Source organism: Fragaria vesca, linkage group LG6 (assembly GCF_000184155.1).
Source record: "Fragaria vesca subsp. vesca linkage group LG6, FraVesHawaii_1.0, whole genome shotgun sequence".
In the NCBI taxonomy this organism is placed as follows: domain Eukaryota; kingdom Viridiplantae; phylum Streptophyta; class Magnoliopsida; order Rosales; family Rosaceae; genus Fragaria; species Fragaria vesca.
The window spans coordinates 31,012,101-31,033,343 of record NC_020496.1 but is presented as its reverse complement, the minus strand read 5'-3'; the positions used below and the strand labels follow the sequence as shown (position 1 = coordinate 31,033,343).

General features: G+C 40.5%; 3 protein-coding genes across 3 annotated transcripts; 1 reads left to right on the top strand and 2 right to left on the bottom strand.

Annotated features, from left to right (window-relative positions):
- Positions 1–2,660: 2,660 nt before the first annotated feature.
- LOC101297367 lies at positions 2,661–3,591 on the bottom strand. The gene is made up of 3 exons (XM_004306023.1): positions 3,528–3,591; positions 3,025–3,131; positions 2,661–2,933 (listed from the first exon to the last, which is right to left on the bottom strand). Exons 1-3 carry the CDS (start codon positions 3,589–3,591, stop codon positions 2,661–2,663), a joined length of 444 nt encoding a protein of 147 aa, XP_004306071.1.
- A 4,449-nt stretch (positions 3,592–8,040) lies between these two features.
- LOC101297075 (LRR receptor-like serine/threonine-protein kinase RPK2-like) lies at positions 8,041–11,708 on the top strand. The gene has a single exon (XM_004306022.1). The coding sequence runs from the start codon at positions 8,041–8,043 to the stop codon at positions 11,464–11,466; it is 3,426 nt and encodes a 1,141-aa protein (XP_004306070.1). The 3' UTR covers positions 11,467–11,708.
- Positions 11,709–13,450: 1,742 nt separating this feature from the next.
- On the bottom strand, positions 13,451–15,679 carry LOC101293613 (ninja-family protein Os03g0214200-like). The gene is made up of 2 exons (XM_004304178.1): positions 14,802–15,679; positions 13,451–14,161 (listed from the first exon to the last, which is right to left on the bottom strand). The coding sequence occupies exons 1-2, from the start codon at positions 15,469–15,471 to the stop codon at positions 13,731–13,733; spliced, it is 1,101 nt and encodes a 366-aa protein (XP_004304226.1). The 5' UTR covers positions 15,472–15,679; the 3' UTR covers positions 13,451–13,730.
- Positions 15,680–21,243: the final 5,564 nt, after the last annotated feature.

Genomic DNA, 21,243 nt, shown 5'->3' with positions numbered 1-21,243 from the left:
ACTTTCTGGGTTTAAACGGATGAGAAAGAGAGGAGAAGATGGTTCACACTAGGACCAGAAGAAAAAGGAAAAAAAAAAAGAACAGAGGAGGAGATGTGGGTGGGACCCACATGATAAGTGAAGATGATTGTGCGCGTGACACGTGTCCCATCCGCAGTTTTGCTCTTTCCGGACGTCTGCTTTGGATCTGGCTGTATATATATATATATGTATATATATTTTAACTAATAAAATTAAGGTTGTGAAATCCATGTACTCGAAATTGAAATCCACACATCTTTTTCTTTTTTTAGTAACTTAAATTTTGTATTTTAATGACTTAAACTTTGTTCTTTTGTGAACGTGTTAACCAAAAAATGAAGAAAGGTGTATGAATTTCAATTTAAGATGTGTGAATTTCACGTCCCTAAAACTAAGGTGTCCAATTTTACAAGTATCTCACACATTCACACGTACGTTAGCATAATCATAATGGGGTCATCGAAAAAAGCACGGCCCTACCCAAGTCTTATGGGCTCAGGCCGGACCGGGGCGGGCCTCAATCATGTTTTTTTAAATTATAGGGCCGGGTCAGGCCGGGTTATTCAAAAAAATCAAAGCCCACGTGCCGCCCACGAGCTCGGACCTTACGGGTTTTTAGGGTCAGGGCCGGGCTTTTTGGATGGGCCGGCCAGGCTTATTATATACATATATCTAATAGATTTTTATCAAAATAAAACAAAATACTATAAAAAAGTAAAGATTTGTTAATAATTGAACTAAATGTAATAAATAATCAAAGAAAAATATGATTTAATCCATTAATTAGTTCACATATTTAACTAATAACTTCATAAAAATATTGATAAAACAATTGAAATGGTTTTTTAAGCGGGCTTTTTAGGGCCGAGTCGGGCGGGCTTTGATGGGCATGTAACGGGCTGGGTCGAGGCTTTGAACCCTATAGGTCGGGCCGAGATGGGCTTTTTGAACGGCTGGGCCGGGCTTTGGCCCTTTAGGCCGACAGGCTTTTAGGCCCGCGAGCCAAATGATGACCTTTATCGTAAGTATGAAGAACAATGATTTTTTTTCTTTTTTTTATATATTTTTTTTTTATGGATTTTATCATCAATATAGTTATGGGCCAATATCTAAGTAGATAAGAGTCATCCATTCATTCCAAAAAGAAAAAAGAAAAAGAAAGAGAGATAGCTTATAAGACCAAAGGAGGCCCAACATTCCGCTCCAATGGAACAGTTTCAAGTTTCAACAATCAACATCCTACGTGATCAGTGGCTCACGATCTTAAAATTAGTATTACTACCCTAAACTTCACTTTAAAACTCGCTAAAACCCAATCCAAACACTTCCGGAATTCGACCGTTGCAAATTTCTAACGGTAACCTCTGACATCAACAAGCACCTCACCTCTTAATCTTAAATCCAAGTATCCAACAAGAATTCATTCTATTCCAGTTCATCTCTCTCTTTCTCTGCTTGCCTCGTTTCCCTTATTTTACTTTTGCAGAGGCACTCTGGTACATCATCCAATGGAAAACGTGCAAGATATAATGCCTCCTAAAACCCCAATTCAATCAGAGACTATGAGCTTTTCTGATTGCATAACACCATCTCCACTCCAACAAAAAGATGGAAACTCTCAAAGTTCCGGCAATGATATACACAAAACCACCACCCCCGATCGCCTTAAAGTTCCGAAGGCATTCAAGTTCCCAGAAAGGTTGTTACAATCTTCAGATATATCAATATGTATCAATGTGTATGTATATATAATTGTATGGGTTTATATGAGATTACTGCTTGATTTTGTAGGTATACAAGCCCAACTGATAAGATAATGTCCCCTGTAACAAAAGGGCTTCTGGCCAGAAACAGAAAGAGTAGTTCCCTCTTACCCCCTAGCAAAAATCTGCTAAAGCCTACTCAAGGTAACAGTCACATTCATAAGTTTACTTGTTAGTTATCAATTTCTTTTGTTGAATATGTTGCTATTTTCGATGAATACATTACTTATGTTTGGTCCTGCTACAGATTCCGGTTTTGCTGCTGTAGAATGTGGAATTCCTTCAGAATTGAAGTATGATCAGAAGAACTGAAGACAGTGAGGCACTTTTGGGACATGGCCAATAGCCTTTTCTCTTACTTTGCCACAGGGCGTAATGAAAATGTGTGGTATGTGATTTTGTCAGGGTTTTATTCATGTACTGTGAAATTTGGATATAGTTGATTGAATAATTAGATCATTAGCATATCAACCATTGAATGGAATCAATACTGCAGAGTGCAGACTAATGACACACATTTGACAGATTCATACAAAAACAGATGAAGCAAAATTACCCAAGACAGTAGTACTTATGTTGGCAGCCCTTTTATTAGAAGCACTTCCTCAGTAGTTTCTAGGAAAACTTACAAATAATGCACATTAAAGCATTGTCTGAGAAAGCACCTAGTGCTGAGAATCAATTTTTGCTCATATTGCTACAAAACTTGGTGTTCTAGTTGTAGTGCCAAAAGGGCCTTTAGTCCTAACCAATATGTGGTCATCTTTTACAAACTAATGATTGCTGTAAGTGAAATCACACTCTCAGTTCACTGAGCTAAAACACTGCCAATCTCTCAGTCCATGATTCACGGGGGCTAATAAGGCTTGAATCCTTTCATTCTAAACGAACTTCATACCACTGAACTGAACCAACATCTCCATGGATTTCAAGTTCACATACAGACCTTACTAGATAAGTAACAGCATCATCAATGCTTTCATATCTCGCAAGATCAGAAGGAAGGTTCTTGGCTGGCCAGTTTTCAAGCCAACCTTTCAACTTGACCCTTAACTCTTCTTCCGTAACAAACTTCTCATCCTCTCCTGGTTCCAATAGCACATAAGTTTCACTATCGGTATGTACCCTTCTCCTCCTCGCTGCACAAACCTGACATAAATTGCAAGACCAACTTTATCAACATAATTTACTAGTAATTACTATAATTTGAATACAACCTTGACTGAAATTAATGTACAACCTTGACCATATTTCTCTGATGAACTAAAGAACTTCTGAACTCGGTTTTGTTGGTCGACATTAGTTGGTTTAAAGAGGGTCGAAAATCCTGCTTTGTTGATTGTCTGCCTGGAGACATGTATAAATACAGTTAGCTATGCTGAAATACCATAATGTGCTACTGCTTTGTTGCTTGTTTGCCTGGAGACATGTATAAATACAGTTACCTATGCTGGAATACCATAATGTGCTACAGCTTTTGGTTAATTTGTAAATAACTAAATTGACAGACTGAACTAAACTGTATCAAAGCCATTGACATTTATGCATTTACACAATCGGTCACTTCAGTATATGTTCTTATTTTGTACACCTAACAGAAGATGTAGATTCAACTAGGATCTTTGTTCAAAGCTCAAATACTTTCAAGAAGTGCCAAATGAAAAATAGTGCAGTATTAGTAATCGATTTCGAACATGTTTAATTTATAGTGTCAAGGGTCTAAGATTAGGATTTACAGCTTACAGTTGAAAGAGAGAACTCCACTGTGGAATAACTGTTTCTCCAAAGCTCCTTCCATTGGAACCATTTTGCTTGCAGAGTTGAACATCTTGGTCTAATCCAAAAATAGTAAAATTCCAAACTAAGAGATGTGTATCAAAACTCAAAACCAACTTTGCAGATAAGTGAGATAACATGCTCAAACTGAGCCTCTGGTTTGCAGTTTCCACTTGTCACCCTCACATTTCATTGTATTTTCGATTCTACCCTCACTGATAACCAAAAGTCCATTATCAAAATGGGCCGGCCCAAAACTCTAGAAGTTGGTTTTCCCGCGTGAAGCAGGTAAGTTCGTTTTTTTTTTTTTTGGTTTCTTGTATAGGTTAAGGTTTCGTTTCTTTGTTTCTTCCTTTTGGTTACAACTTAGAACAGACCCATTAGTTCTTTCAAAAAAAAAAGAACAGACCCATCAGTCAGTTAAATCAGTTTGTAGAGGAAGTTCCTTGAGCTAACTTGGTTACTCCGATATAACAAAGTATCAAACTCCCCTTCTAGGTCCTCTATATCTTTTAGAACCACCCAAAATCTTAGCCAGTTCTTCTCAATCAATTCCAATCAAAATCCTTCATTTAACTTCTTTGAGGATTTTCATCTGTTCAAAGCTGTAGTCATGGCTTATGCATATAGCGACGAAAGTAACAAGCATCTAAAGGTTAATTTTGAATGTGATCGCATGAATCGCTGCCCTAGTTTAAGCTGCTACACATCTTCTTCTTGTTCCTTTTCATCACGTTCATCAATGGAAGAACCATATGATTTTGACAAGGCTGATTTTGATTTGTCTCCCGAAGCTAACCAACCGGACCTAACTGAGCCTCCGGCTCCTGCGCCATCACCAGAGGTTAGTCCACAGATCACTGTTCCTCAAATTCCAATGGCGAGCAGGCGGCCTTCAGGATATGATCCAACTAGACACCCACCAGCTATGTTTGCCGCTAAGCCTTCATCGGCTATGGATTGGAGTGTAGCTTCAAATGAATCATTGTTCAGTATTCATGTGGGGAATAGCAGCTTCTCAAAAGACCAGTATTCAAATGAACTGGGGAAGCTTGAAGAGATGGTAGAGACACTGGAAACTGATCGTCACAGTGTCAGTGTGGATACAAAGAGTATCGAAAGTAGGAGTGACATTTCGGAGGAAGAGAATTTTGATATTAACATTGTGACCGGGAATGTAGAGAAAGATGAGGAAACCGAAGAGACAATTAGGCTGCCTACTATAGAGGAAACAAAGGGTTCTGCCTTCTCTCGCGGTTCCGATGAGAGCAACCAATCTTTCCAATTTCCAGTGTAAGCCATATTACTATTTTCACATACATATAGATAATAGATATATCTAGCTTCTCATTTGAATCAGGAAGGAAACTAAAAGGCACATATGATTTCTTGCAAAGCAGGCTAAGGATATTTCCCTTATATGATTAGATCAATTGAAGCAACCATTGTTCTAACTGAGAGCCCTTGTTGTTTTCAGGTTGGCAAGTCATCATGATCACCATGACCATGTAATGCTTCCATTAGAGCAAGTAAAAGAGAAGAAGCAGGAGATGCGGGCGCCTGAGAAGCAGCAGTATCAGACAGGGGAGAGAAGCCCTGAAAGAAATGCACAATCAAAGGCTACAGAATGCAGCAGTTGGTTGTTTTGCTTTTGTTGCTGCTGGATCTGCCGGTGATGGGAACTGAACTGTTTTCGAACTCGATAATGAATAATGATTCTTCGATTCATTACATGATCTTGCTTTCGTGTGTGAGGCTTATACTGCAGCCGGATTTCACGAATCTTTTTGTCTTTTCAAAATGTGGCTAGTGTTAGATTCAGTGCTTTCAAGTATGTGCATTTGGTTTTCAATGTTGAGAATAGAAAGGGGAAACCAAAAGAACCAAAACTGAAAGTTGTTGTACATTGATGAACGTGGTGTTGAATAGATGGAACTCAACACTTAATTCTGCAGCTCAATATTGTCTCTCGTAATAGAGAGCAAAAAAATAATTATGGAGTATAGATTTTTTTTTTTAGTGTAAACAACTCAAATATTACAACTTTGTAAAGAGAGTCGCAACCTCCCACCTTTAGATTATGTCGTTAGACTAAATGGTACTAGGCTAGAGTATAGTTTTTTTTTATTGCAAGTTATTTTTGTTGAGTCATATTTTTAAAATTTTTATACTTCGGAGCACTATAAAACACACTATAAGAATAAGTCACACTGTTGTTCGGTTTTATTTAAGTCTCACGTTAACTCAAAATTTGAACTTGTTCTTTAGGTAGTAAGTGCTTTTCCAATAATCCTATAGTGGCAATATCCAAAGTCTCTTTCTATCCATTCCAAATCTTTAAAATATTGCAATTTTTTTTCTTTTGGTAGACCCTATTGAAAATGAACCCCATTTTTTCATGCTTGTACAAGATATTGAGTTTTTTTTTTTTTTTTTTTTTTGTTTCAAATTACAGATATTAATTTTGGCGACAAATGTTTGTATAAAGAAAAATGTCTGTATAAAGATGATAGAACTAGCCAACAACCCAAGCATTCAAGCATGAAATAGATGGCCCCATAAAGAAAATGAAAAGATGCTTCCCTTTATGGGTTGAGAAAATACCAACCACATGCAATTGTAGCATATAAGTTAAAATCTTTTCAATAAATTATATATTTACATGTATATTACATAAATTCAAGATAAACGATAAATTTTACTGTCTACATAAAATACTTAAACTTTCCAATAAACATTTGATCATATATAATTTGATATTTTGATTTCTAAAGTGTAGCGTAGCGAAAATGAAAATTTTGTGTGTAACAATGTTATTTTTATTCTTGTGACTTACGACTAGTGAACAAATGCATGTGTTTTGATTGTGACTTGCGCCTTTGTTAATAACCTACCCCTAAACCAACTACAGATATTGATCTTCTAATTATTCAGAAACATAACAAATGATTATAAACGTTAAGTTTCAGGTTCGAATTTGCAGATATACCATAGCCAGAAACTTTAGACCACATCACTAGTGCGTCAATCCTACATCATTTGGCAAGAAAGTTTGCTCTTTCTGATGAGGTGTGAACTTTGTGTTTATGCCAAAAGAAACAAAGCATCATCTGTCTGGTTGCTGGAAAGCCTGGAATTCTATAATATAGAGAAGGTGGCTTTTCAACAGTGTGTTCTACGTGCATCCCTTCCATGCCACTATGACACTTAGTTTAATCTTGCTTAGCTTGAAATTTGAAATAATAGAGCACGTACTCTGATTAATTGCTCCAAGTTTTCATACCCCAACTTCATATATAAAATCTTGCACATCAATCTGGTGCAGAACTTTAAGAACTATCGGGCTAGATGAGAGACGATCACACAATATCAGAGACCTAAATCCGGACCTACCTCAAAGGATGAGATATTGCTAGGAATCTTAGGGATGTGTATTTATTTTGCCTTATGATTGGGATTGTGTTTTGTTATTGTAAGCTGTAATAATCAAGGAGCAATCTTTATGTTAAAAGAAAATTAAGAGGCAATCTTTAGGAAACTTTAATAACATATTAACACTTAGATTAACAACAAGAAATCATTTTCTTCACGCTTGTACGTACGTACGAGTTACGACGGACATCATGACATATATCTCAGACTTTCATGGTTCGTAGAATCTGCTTCCGTTTATTCACTATATATCACCTCACAACAACAAGTACACAAGAGTCCTTTTCAAAACGATTAATTTACAGACTTCCGTAACTTGTAGAGGCTTATAAAGCGTTTGTCAAACTCCATGAAAGAAGCTTGAACACGAGCAATACTATTCAAACGAAGAAGCTAGAGGCAGCCGCCAGGCGGGAGTGGTGAGTGGAGTACAGTTACAGCCTAAGATGGCCTCGCTGCCTATCTGGACCTCACTCTCCCTCTCTCACTACTTCCACACAAGAAGAGGAGGAAGAAAGACCTAAAACCACCACCAACAACAAAAACAAAAAATAGAAAAAAGAAAAAGAAAAACCAAATGCGCCCATCCTTCTGGAAGAACATCCCCACGTGGACTCGTTTCTCTGTCGCCGCGTGTCACCGGAATCTTTTTCGGTTCCAAATTTTAAACCACCCCTCCTCCACCTCAACCACCGAGCTCGGAGGAGGAGGAGAGTGTTGACGCGGCTGATGGCATTTATTGACCGCCTGTGGACCCCCACCACGGCTTTAGACGACAAACCCCAAAAATTGCAAGAACAAAAAAAAAGAAAGAAAGAAAGAAAGAAGAACGCGTTTTCTTCTCCAAAGAAAAACACCACACACAGTTGAATTGAATTGAATGACCTAGCTTCTTCTTCTTCTTCTCTCTCTCGTCACACCCCCCAAAAAATTTCAGAGCTAGGGTTTGTCCTCCTAAACCCCTCCCTACTCTTTCTAGGGTTTTGGGGGTCCTGATCTTTTTCTCCTGGGTCTCTTCTTTTCTCCGACGACCGGGGGTTTTCCCGAAATGGGTGCTCGATCTTCTTCCTCTCCGGTCACCAATTTCCTCTCTTTCCCACTACCCACTTCGCCGCCGCCGCTGCTTCTGAAGCTCGTCTTGCTCTTCTTCTGCGTGTTCGCCGCCTCCAGAAACGGCGTCGTTTCGGCGGAGACCGACGCATCGGTGCTGCTCGAGCTCAAAGGCGCGGTCTTGGACTCCTTGGGGCTGCTCTCCACCTGGGGAAGGCTCAATTCCAGCCACTGTGACTGGTCCGGCGTCTCCTGCGACAGCAATTTTCGTGTCGTTTCGCTCAACATTACCGGAGACGGAGGTAAATCGGAATCGGAACCCTTTTCCTGCGCTTATTATGGTCAGTTTCCGTTTTACGGGCTCGGAGTTAGGAGGAGCTGTGTGGAGGGTGGAGGGAGCTTGGTGGGGAAGCTGCCCTCTGTGATTGGGAAGCTCACTGAGCTAAAGGTGCTGTCTTTGCCGTTTAATGGTTTCGACGGCGAAATTCCGGCCGAAATTTGGGAGATGAGGAGTTTGGAGGTACTTGATCTTGAAGGGAATTCGGTTACTGGGTCTTTGCCGGTTCGGGTGAACCCGAATTTGAGGGTTCTGAATCTTGGGTTTAATAAGATTCAAGGGGAGATACCGATCTTGAGCTCTGTGAGCTTGGAGATCTTGAATTTAGCTGGGAATAGGGTGAATGGCTCGGTTCCGGGTTATGTTGGGAGGTTGAAAGGGGTGTACTTGTCGTACAATTTTCTCAGTGGGGATATTCCGAGTGAGATTGGGGAGAATTGTGGGAGGCTTGAGCATCTTGATTTGTCTGGGAACTTCTTGGTTCATAAGATTCCGAGTGGTTTGGGGAATTGCAGTAAGCTGAGGACGCTGCTGTTGTATTCGAATATGTTGGAGGAGGGTGTTCCGGCTGAGCTGGGCCGGCTTCAAGGGCTTGAAGTGTTGGATGTGTCGAGGAATAGCTTGAGTGGTTCGTTGCCTCGGGAGCTGGGGAATTGTTCTGAGTTGTCTGTGCTTGTGCTTTCGTCGCTGTTTAATCCCCTTCCTGTTGTGCGAGGCAATTATACTGATGAGTCTTTGTTGGAGCAGTTGAGTTCTATGAATGATGATTTCAATTACTTTCAAGGGTCAATGCCTAAGGAGATTACAAGCCTTCCGAAGCTGAAGATCTTGTGGGCGCCAAGAGCAAGTATTGAGGGCAGCTTTCCAAGTGATTGGGGTGCTTGTGAGAACTTGGAAATGATCAATTTGGCTCAGAATTTTTTTACTGGGGAAATTTCTAGTGGGCTCAACCGCTGCCAGAAGCTTCATTTTCTTGACCTGAGCTCTAACAAGCTTACTGGGGAGCTTGTTCAGGTTCTTCAGGTTCCTTGTATGACTATGCTTGATGTCAGCGGAAATTTCTTGTCAGGTTCAGTGCCTGAATATGCTAACAGTACTTGTGGTCCTGTTTTTTCTGTGGATCTTTCTTTCAAAGATGATGATTTTTCCTCGCCCTATGAAGCATTTTTTGGATCTAAAGCTCAAGCTGGAATGCCAGTGCTATGGCACACAGAGGATGATGTTGTTGTAGTAATGCACAACTTTGGGCACAATAATTTTACCGGCACTCTGCAATCATTGCCCATTGCACCCGAAAGGTTTCAGAAGAAAATTCTCTATGCGTTCCTTGTTGGAGAAAACAAGCTTACTGGAGCATTTCCAGGTAAATTGTTTGGGAAGTGTCAGGTATTAGGTTCACTGATTGTTAATGTTAGCAACAACAGGTTGGATGGGGAGATTCCAACTGAAATCGGTAACATGTGTGTATCTCTCAAGTTTTTAGATGCATCTGTGAATCAGATTATGGGTTCTATTCCCCCTAGTTTTGGAGAATTGGTGTCTCTTGCTGGCCTTAACTTGAGTTCGAACATGTTGCAAGGTCAAATTCCGACAACTATTGGCCAGATAAGGGATCTGGAGCATCTTTCTTTGTCTGGTAATAACCTCACAGGTGTTATCCCTGCTAGTTTGGGGCAGCTTTACTCCTTGCATGTGCTTGAGCTTTCTCGGAACTCTCTCACTGGTGAGATACCAAAAGATCTAGTAAGCTTGCGAAACTTGAGAGTTCTTCTGCTGGACAAAAATAAACTTTCTGGCCAGATTCCATCTGGGTTGGCAAATGTGACCACGCTCTCAGCCTTCAATGTGTCGTACAATAACTTCTCTGGTTCATTGCCTTTGAACAATAACCTGGTGAACTGCAATACTGCTCTGGGAAACCCCTATCTTAGTTCCTGTCCCACACTTTCTCAATTACAGCCAGCTGTTTCTCAAGGAAGAGTTGGCGATTCCGAACCTTATGCTTCACCACTGGTAGGAACTTCGAAGACTGCTGGTAGTGGTTTCAATTCAATTGAAATAGCATCCATTACATCTGCATCTGCCATTGTTTTAGTGCTTCTAGCTCTTGTTGTTCTGTTCTTGTATACACGGAAGTGGAATCGAAAGTCTGGAGGTATAGGCTCTACTAGGAAGGAAGTTACAGTTTTCACAAACATTGGTGTTCCACTGACTTTTGAGAATGTTGTTCGGGCCACGGGGAGCTTCAATGCTAGCAATTGTATTGGGAATGGAGGTTTTGGAGCAACTTATAAGGCAGAGATATCACCTGGAGTCCTAGTGGCGATAAAACGGCTTGCAGTTGGAAGGTTCCAAGGAGTGCAACAGTTTCATGCAGAAATCAAGACTCTGGGGAGGCTTAGACATCCAAATCTGGTCACTTTACTAGGATATCATGCCAGTGAAACAGAGATGTTCCTGATATATAATTATTTTCCTGGTGGTAACCTGGAGAAATTTATTCAGGAAAGGTCTACCAGGGCTGTGGATTGGAAGATACTTCACAAGATTGCTTTGGACATAGCCCGTGCACTTGCCTACCTGCATGACCAGTGTGTACCTCGTGTCCTCCACCGTGATGTCAAACCCAGCAATATTTTGTTGGATGACGATTTTAATGCATATCTATCAGACTTTGGTTTAGCCAGACTTCTGGGAACTTCAGAAACCCATGCTACTACTGGTGTAGCTGGGACTTTTGGATATGTTGCCCCAGAATATGCAATGACGTGTCGTGTTTCAGATAAGTCTGATGTGTATAGTTATGGTGTGGTGCTTCTGGAGTTGCTCTCTGACAAGAAAGTGTTGGATCCTTCCTTCTCTTCGTATGGAAATGGATTCAATATTGTTGCATGGGCATGTATGCTTCTTCGACAAGGCCGAGCAAAGGAATTCTTTTCCGCAGGGTTGTGGGATGCAGGCCCCCATGATGATTTGGTAGAAGTTCTACACTTGGCAGTGGTATGTACGGTCGATTCTCTCTCAACAAGGCCTACTATGAGGCAAGTTGTTCGACGGCTGAAGCAACTTCAACCCCCCTCATGTTAGCCCCTGACGAGGAGAATACCGGTTAACATTAGTAGTCTGTAGAGAAGAGGAGCCATTGTAATTTGTGCTTTTTGCACCAATCCCTATTTGGGGACTGGCTTTAGGTTGAATTCTAGAACTGTAGTTACACCACTTGTACAGTGTTAAGTAGTTGTATTTGTACCCCCAATTTTTGTTTTTGATGTATTGCTGTGATTAGGGGCCTTGCTGGTGGATTCTGCAGAAGAATGCAGATGTTTATTTCACTGTCCTAGATGTGTATATTACATTTGTTGTTCAGTAATACATTGAGTAGGTATGTCCATATTCAGCTTCATTAGCTGACCTCAGTTACGACCGCGAGAGTGACCATACATCTAAGAAATTATACTAATGAGATCATACTGCGAGAAGTACACGAGACAAGGATCTAGTAACTTTTCTTCAAAATGGATTAAACATTGTTTCATGAAATGAAATCATATTGATAAAGATCATACTGCGAGTGTTCAACATGTCTTAAATCAACAGAAGCACAACAATTGAATTTGACAAACCTTCACAGTCGAGTAAGAACAACTATGCCTAGCACAGTTTCTGGTTAAATTCACACCTTTTGAACAGTGATAAAACACTGAAATACACTTTTAGCAGTAAAAACAATGAATACAGACACTAGATCACAATTAGAACCAGGAGGATGCAAGGCATTGCACACAGAAACAACACCAGAATAGTGTACCACAAAGATTTTTGCACATAACCTGCATGATCAAACCAACTTATATCAAATATCTGCATATTACAAATAACTCTGATTAAGAAAACAAAAACGTAGCCAAGTTAAATCAATTTGTCAATATAAAAATTCAACTAAGAGAATGAAGATTACAACCACTCAGTAGTGTTCAGTGTTCACATGGTCACCTAGAGACCAAGGAAATCGTGGTCAATCACCGTTAGATGTACAACCACTTTGTTTTATTCCATGACAGGAAGAAATTCATAGGTTTTCCATGCTCACCTGATGCAGGGTAAGTAGACACTAATATCAATAATTCATCCTTCATTGCTTTATGTACACATATCAGTTCTAGCTGGTTTACTGCCTGATCAACCAGTATAGTCACACAGTGATTGTTCAAAAACTACTAAACAACTACTTCATTAGTGTTCATGTGTATGTTTTCAAATGCTTCCTCTATCAAGCAGTTTTCAAATTATTAACCACAGTTGTTACATTTATCAACTCTGATAAGCAATTTAAAGTTCCATTCTACAAGATCATGGGGCAAAACAGTTCCAGTTTTTAAAATTAAGATTACCAGAACTGTGTCACCCCGTATCAAAGTTCTTTACTAAATTCTCAAGAGATCGGTCCTGCGTTTTTTTTTCTTTTTTTTTAATGATGCACCCCACAGTCCTCTAGGCCCACCAAGCTGGTCACCGCCTAGGCCCAACTCATATCCACCTAGCACCAGAAACTATTTTTCTTACTATTTTTTTTCCTCTAAATGATGGACCCCACAGTCCGTTAGGCCCAACAAGCTGGTCGCCGCTAGGCCCAACTCACATCCACCTATCCCGCAGAAACTGTTTTTCTCACTATTTTTTTTCTTATAAATGGTGGACGCCACAGTCTGCTAGGCCCACCAACCAGGTCACCGCCTAGAGACCCAACTCATATCCACCTACCCGCAGAAACTATTTTTCTTACTATTTTCCCTTCTTTTTTTTACGCTCGGTCAAAATCAACGGAATCGAAGTGTTTTGATTTCTTTGTTGTCGTGCGACGGCGAAGCTATCGACATCGTCGGTTTCGATGCTTCTCCCGGAACCTTGACTCCTCCGACGACAGTGGCCATCTCCAGTGAGGTGAGAGAGAGAGAGAGAGAGAGAGAGTTGACGAAGTTAAATTAAAGAGATTCCAATGGAACTAAGGAGAGTGAGAGGGCCACAGTCGAAAGAGGAGCTTAGATTATAGCTGAGCACAGCGAGGAGAAAGCTCAGCTCAGATGAATCGCCTCAGATGATCGTACTTGGCACTTGATTTATACATCTATAAATAAAGGGGCAAATAAATCAAATAGGGCATATAAACAAACCCAGTCTCTTGGTCACAATCTGCTTTCCAACTACGGGGCTTCATGTATCGAACACAATACAAGTGCCCACCATTCCACTGAAAGACCAGAGAAAAAAGAAAAAAAACTGACAATTAATGAGTCTCTTCAACTCTCGACACAGCCTTGCATTCGGACTTTGAATGATCGACAAGCACACTATTACAAAATGGGAGTAGGATTGACCACTATATGTTTAAGAGGATGTGGCACGTCGCCACCGCCGGCATGCTTCACAAACTCGGCTGGAGTTAGAAAGCTGCCATGGCAAACACATACAATCCTCACTTCCTCACCTTTCTTGTACCTGTAAAGAAAGCCTTCTACTCTTTTACCGTTGGGACCATCTCCTTTAGTAGACACAGATGGCATATTATCCAACACATTCCTCACAATCTCCTTGGTTTCCTTGTGAGGGGTTGTGGAGTTCGCACAGTGGTTTTCCATTTGGACAGCTCCATTCAACTGCCCTGAGTTATCAGCTGAGATTTCAGCAGACTTTGTCATCTGCGAGGGGACAAGTGGTTCCTTCTCACTCTTTGGCAACGACTCGATATTAGAACCGCTTCTTACTTCAGTGCATTTGTGCACTACTGCATGACAAGATGCAGAATATAAGAATATAAATGCTGAACCGCCACAATATAAAAGCTTGTATGAATAACAATCAAATAGGAACATTTTTTGATAGCATACAATTGGTCCTAATGCGAAGTTAAATGTCATTTCCAAACTAGAAGACCGAGTTAATGTCATTCCAAAACTACAAGATCATGTTTGAAATACATAATTGATTCTCTAATTTTGTTCATCTGAGTAGCCCCTATTCTGTTCAAAGGCCATTACCCTAATGTAGTTCGAAACTTCCAAAAAAAACATGTTAACAGACATCTTCACACGGCAATACTGAAATCTTCCTCAAGAATTTCATGCTATAGGGCTAGTTTCAAAAAGATCCGGGCTACAAATCCGGATAACTTAAGATACTTTTAGGCACAATTTTACACAAGAACCCTAAATCATGGCCGACAATTTCACATAGCTTGCACCATAAACTAAACTAAATACCATTCTGGTAAGATCCCCAGTAGGATCCAATTTCACAGTTTTAAAGAGAAATCATATATCAAATTATTCATTCTAAAAGTTAAAAAAAAGAAAATTCTACTACTTCATTGATCCATGTCATATTAAATGCAACAAGAACTCAAAACGAAATCAAAATGAGAGTACCTTGAGCAGCTTGGCTCTCAGAATCGGTAACCCCCGACGAGCCACTCCCCTGAGACCCAGTAATAGTCCCCTGTGATTCCGGGGGCGGCGGTACCGGCGGAAGCGGAGGACAACCGCCACCTGCATTGATGGGCTCAGCTAGCCTATCCACGTCGAAATTCTCACGGCTCCGATCCCTATGCAACTTCGAATAACTCCTCTGCTGCTTCTCCGACCGCTTCCTCTTCGCCTCCATTCTCCTCAAGCTCTGCAGCTCCTTCCTCTTCCTCCATTCCTCCTCCGTTTCACTCGGAAGCGAGCACGTTCTCATCAGAGGCACCACACACGGCCTCGGCACACGACACGTCGTTGCTTCCTCCTCTCTCACCCCAGCCGTCCCCGCCGTCGCCGCCGCAGGCGAGAAGTCAGAGACTGAAGACGAACGTTTGAGATGCAACCCCGCCTTGGCTCTAGGGTCCACCCCGAACCTCCCGTTCAACGACAGCCCAAGACTCAGCTCAACCTCGTCGGAATCTTCCGCCGGCTGGTCAACGACGACTTTTTGAGACAAATCATTCCCGGAAACAATTCTTCGCAGCAGATCTCCCTGGAAGTTAGTCACCGGAATTGTGAAAAGCGGCCTGGTGGCGGCCGCGGCGGCTCTGTTCCCACCTTCCTCAGTTTGCGTCATTCAAACCAAAATTCACCCCGCAATAATCTGGAGTAAGTAACTCTAAGCAAATGTAAATTCTTCAATCGAAATTGTTATCTGTTATCTGGTGCAAAAACATAGCTAGAATACACCGCAATCGTTATATTTTCTTGGTCACCGGAACGACGAGCCATCTTGTTGCAGAGAGCCACGAGACTCATGAAGAAGCAAGAATCGACGAACACATGAAGGAACCGACGAGAGTCGTCATATCTTAATTTTCAGAAAATTAACCAGGGGGGGGGAAAGAAGAAGAGAATGATGAGATGAGACTAGGGGAAATAGAGAGAGGAAGGAAGTAAATGACGGAAAGGCCCGTAGCTGCGAGGGAGAGACACGTGGAGGTCATGAAGAGCCCCGGCGAGCACGTGGAGATAGAGAAGCAGATCTGAAGGACACGCCGAACATGCGTCGTGACGTCTTTGGCTTGGCGGGATATGCGACACGTGGCGGCGTTGGAGGTTGCAGAAACGGCCACGTTTGTGAAGGAAAATATCTCGTCGTTTTTTTTTTTTTTTTAAGAGAGAGAGAGCCGCAATTTTCTCTATCCAATGCCGAATATCTATCCCTATCTTAAATTTAGAGAGACCTAGCTGGATTCCCGAACTGATTCCTTCCAGCGCCCGCCACGTGGAAGCCGCCTGGGGATTCGGGTCCCGGGGTCTTTGCCTTTTTCCTTCTGGTCCCACGCGAGTGGATGTAACGGAGCTACTAGCTCCCTGTTGATTTGCAAAACCACTAATCGTGATTAGAAGACTTTGTGCCTTAGGGGGAATATTTGCCATGACTAGTGTTTTGACAAGATTATAAGAATGTCAAGGTTCTAAAAAGGAATAATCTTCCACGTAATTTGCTCATACGCAGCGAGAGTTACCGCCAGTCAGACGAGTCTGACGCTGAATTTTTTTTTGTTCAGTGTTTTTGAAAGACCACGTGATAGTCTGATGTGATTTTTTATTTTATTTAAATTTTGACATATAAATTTTCATGATACTGATGTGTGTAACGTTAATTCGCTAATAAGATATTTTGTATCTGTTTGGTTCTGTTATTGTTATACATTTTTTATTTATGTTACAAACAAAATTTTTTTTTTGGACGAATGTTACAAACAATCTAACAGAAATGATTTGTACGCAACTTTTTTTAAATTTATATGTGAGAATATTTTTAAGACTTATTCAGGAGATCTTGTTTTGGGGGCTAATGCTTATTCTTTCTTTCTTTTGAAATTTAAAATTAGGCTCCTAGCCAAAACAAGAGTTGCAATTTTTTTTCTTTAGTTTACAATAACAATTAAGAATATCAGAGAAAATGATAATGTAAATTAAGAGAAAAATGAGTAGATTATGAAAGTTGATTAAGACCAAATAAGATAAAATAAGATGATGGGAGGGGGGAACACTTGATGGAGATGGAGATGAGGTGTGAGGTGGTGGGGCCGAAAAGGGCAAGAGGGCCAAGTTGCAGAGTGGTCTTTTTCAATATTTTGAGTGGTGGTATTTGGCGGGTAGCTATCAGAGAAGCGACAAACACGTGGCGCGGAAAGGGAAGTTGGATGACGTGTCGACGGGGCAGTGGATAGGAGCAGCAAAGCAGGGAGTCAAGTTGGTGAGACAGAAGATCTGAGCTCAGGATTCGGTTTTACTGTGGAAAAAGGGAGAGAGTATGTCACTGTCATCCGGCGTGTCGTACGCACACGTCCCCTCTCTTTTGATAATTGTTCTCTTTTTTGTTGGACCAGATCAGAAGAGCTAATGTTGATTTATAAGGATAGTCTTCGGACACACGACGTGTAATAATATATTTTGAATGGTTAAGATTTATGATATAATTATACAGATTTTCGTGTATATATGGATGTTCAAGATCATAAATTTATATTTTGTGTATATAAGAATTTCTATAATTAAAGATGTTTTTGTGTAACAATCTAAAAAATTATTTTAGCAGGGTTGATCTAAACAGAAAGAGTGATCGTTTTCAAACTTGTATTTAGGTGGTGAAGGGTTTGGCGTGCTCAAGTTGAACGGGTTCGAAAACTGATATCCTCGTAGCAATAAATTCACCAATGCTATGACAAACCAGTTGCAATGAGGATCTCAATTTTGGGTTTTTTTAGTGCTTTATTTGAAAAACCACACACAAGCTAAATGTTGGTCTTTTTTTTTTTTGAGAATGTAAATGTTGGCCCTTTTTAACTCCCTAAAATTGGATTATGTTTGTCTTTGTAGATATGCGACTTGGGACTAGGGAGGAAATGTATAGTATTCAGAAGAATTTGGTAGTTAGATACGGATACCCCACAAAAATATATTTGAGCATGCACTGCCGTAACAAAACTCTTTGAAACTACATTCTTCTTTGTCCACAACTACACAATAATTTGTTTATAAGAAGACTGCCATCCTCAGAGTCAAAGTTTATGCAAAATTTATTTATAAAAGCATCCTCTATAAAGTTGGCTTTTGCGACCTATTCAAGACTTTGATTAACACCAATCAGTTAGGAGCTATTACTCCTTTCTCCACATATATGTCCAGGAGAATCAAACTACAATACTTACGGCTAAAACTACTACACAAAAATAATTAAGAAAGAACGTCTTTTAAAAACAAAAAAAAAACAACTAAGAAAGAACTAGAGGTGCGGACTGGAACTAGTCGATGACAATAACCTCGTGGTTCTTGTGCAACTCATATTGCCTTGGCCCCGATGAATCAATCTGCAATACTTCAGTGAATGTATGAGGATCCGCCATGAATTGCTGATCATGAAGATTGCTAGCATACACCGCCTCGAAACCTGTCGGATCTGTCTGGCATTTCCCGGATTCACAAGGTAATGGTACAACCGTATGTCCCTGCAGCAGCTCTTCGATGTTCCTCTAACATTGTCACCCTCATCATCTCACGTTCAACATCACTTTGACCCATCGTACTGAAAATAGTACTATAGTAGTTACCAATATCAGTACCAAGATCCCAGGTGGTACTAGTCCCAATAGCACTGGGAAAACCATGGCAATGGTTATTTTGGTATGCACAAGCTTCCCATGGCCAAATTGGATCTGTGATTATTGTTTCACCCTCATCTAAACACGCAACCAGCGGATTTTTCCAGAATTCTTCTGTGATGTCTAGAGGTTCCTTTGATTTTCTTTCCTCGGCCTCAAGTTCATCAATTTCATCCAGAATTACTAGTTGAGTAATATCAGTTGGCAGTGATGATTCGTCAATCTCAGTACTTTCCGTGATCAAATCCTCCAATTCGTCCGCCCAGGATTCTAAATCATCGATCTCTTCTCCAGCATTACCATGTACTTTTTGTTTCTTCAATTCCGGTGAGCTAAGAACATCATCGCCTTCGGAATGGGTAGCATTCTTTGCTTTTCTTTTCCGGGTTAGAAACGGACACTGTTTAGGTTGAGTATTCTTAATCCTCATGGCTTCTGTGGGTCGGGAAACAAAATGGGTTTTGCTCTGGGTGTGGCTAATTAACAGGGTAAGACGCACAGAGAAGAATGAAGAAAGAATGAACTTCGGGAGGGTTATATAGGCGTCGATTTCCAATTGTTTCCCTCTTTGGTGAGGAAAGGATAACTTTCCTAATACAAAGCGGAAGAATTAAATCCCCAATCCATAAGGTTTACGTCAAATTGGATTTACCAAGTTCAAGTTGGAATGCCTCTAACTACGGACCAAAGTCTAGTTTTCTTGTTTCAATTGGATTAGCCTTTTTTTTTTTTCTTTTTTTTTTTTCGGAATTAATGAAAGATTTCATTAATGAATGGGTAAACCCATTAGAAGAGCCCAAAACAAGCCAAATTACAAATTAACTATAAGAAACTTACCACCCAGCCCAATTTACATGGAAAAGGTAAAAAAGGGTAACCCTAAAAATCAAAAGTTTATATCAAACCCTAATTGTCTAGCACAGCTGCCGCCGCCGCCCAAGCAAACCCTAGCCACTGCTGCTGCCGTTGTTGCCTCCATTAGGTTCTCTAGAGTTTGCGTTTTCCTTTTCCCTTTAGATACAGTTGGTAAAAGACTTCCAATTTTTTATCTAGTAAACCTCTAAATTTGGTATCCTTTGGTATTTAGATCTCCATTCATATACATACATTAACGTTGAAACTTTAAGATACATAAAAAGTAATAGTAACAATAGTAAGAGGTCTAATCATACATGTTTGGTTTACAGCAAAACAAAAAACGCTCCTATTCTGAACCTTACAACTTAGTATGCAACCCGAAAACATAGAAGGACTTAATCGATGATAATAAGCTCAGGGGGATTCTGAAGTTCCAAATGTTTTGGCTGCAACGCAGTCATCAATACTTCCTCAAGAGGGGATGGTTTAGGAGCCACCATACCCTGCTGATCATGGCCATTAACAAAATTGCTGACATTGTTTGCCGCTGCCTCTAAACCTAACGAATCTGTCCACAATCTCCCGGATTGACAAGAAGTTGGAGTGCTATAACCAGATATACTTGCAGCAGATACACAACTTTGATGTTCCTCGGACCCTGTCATCGTTTCATCGTTTAACCAACGCTCAAAATCCTCCAATGAACCATTATTATTAATCCACACTTCATCACTACTGCCACTACTAAAACTAGTACTAGAATCTCCATTAGCCTGCAACATACCCCGATCATGACCAAGTTGCTCAAGATTAGTACTACTACTACTATCCGGAATAACAGTAGGAAAATCCGGATAATAGGTATTTTGATAATCAAGAGAACTACTAGTACTAGTCCAAAGATCAGTACCAAAATTGGAACTGTAATTCTCAAAGTCTCCACTAGCCTGCAAACACCCCAATTCTTCATTACTAATAGTACTATTCCCGATACCATAGGGAGTATCTTGATAAACAAGAGAGTTACTAGTACTGGTCTCAATACCGCCGCTATCAAGAGAATCTGTGAGCAATGTTTGGCCCTTGTCAAAATCCTCAGACATCGGAATGTACCAGATATTTTCAGCGAGCTCTATAGGGGGATTACAATTACTACTGTTTTCAGGATGATCAATAGTTGATCCCTCCATAGGTTGTGAAGAACCCTCAATCAAGTTGATTGTCTCGTCCGAATTCTGTTCCTTGGATTCGAAAAAACCGCTCAAACCCATCAACGAGTCCTGAGTTAACTTCTCAAATTCTTCACCAAGGCCTTCAAAGCAAGGGTTTTGATGAAGCTCTTCTCCAGCAGTATCAGCTACTTTATTCTTCATAGATTTGAATGATCTATTAGATATTTTCTTATCGGCCGACTGCTTGTACTTTAACAGAATGTCTTTGACGGTTTTAGAGTCGTTTGGCCAGGTCTGCACACTGCCATTGGAGCCATAAATAAGCACAGCGACCTGAGCATCGCATAGGGTAGCAAGCTCCTCTCCCTTTTTAAAAAGGGTTAAAGTTCGACCATCGATCGCTTTCGAGTTAATCTTCTGCTTCATGACTTTTCCGGCCAGTTTAGGTTTCGTAACTTGCTCCAGCTGGGTTGCCGATCTGGGTGGTGACTTGCACATTACCATTGTATTTTTGTTGCAAGACTAACTACAGAGAATGTCACAGGAAAGCAGCTTTATATACATGTTTTCGTGAGGCTGAAGACCTGAAGCAATTAACTTTCCTAAAACAATATTTGTCTTTACCTGGCTCAAGTCGGAAAGCTTAACAATATTTTATTGTTTTCGAAAACAAATAGGATTAATAAGAGTAGGCAATGTACAAGC

Coding starts and splice junctions, on each gene's coding strand:
- LOC101293613 (XM_004304178.1), bottom strand. CDS start 15,471: ATGACGCAAACTGAGGAAGGTGGGAACAGAGCCGCCGCGGCCGCCACC. Junction 14,162..14,801: donor TGAGAGCCAAGCTGCTCAAG/GTACTCTCATTT, acceptor CTTGTCATGCAG/TAGTGCACAAATGCACTGAA.
- LOC101297075 (XM_004306022.1), top strand. CDS start 8,041: ATGGGTGCTCGATCTTCTTCCTCTCCGGTCACCAATTTCCTCTCTTTC.
- LOC101297367 (XM_004306023.1), bottom strand. CDS start 3,591: ATGGTTCCAATGGAAGGAGCTTTGGAGAAACAGTTATTCCACAGTGGA. Junction 3,132..3,527: donor TGGAGTTCTCTCTTTCAACT/GTAAGCTGTAAA, acceptor ACATGTCTCCAG/GCAGACAATCAACAAAGCAG. Junction 2,934..3,024: donor ATCAGAGAAATATGGTCAAG/GTTGTACATTAA, acceptor AATTTATGTCAG/GTTTGTGCAGCGAGGAGGAG.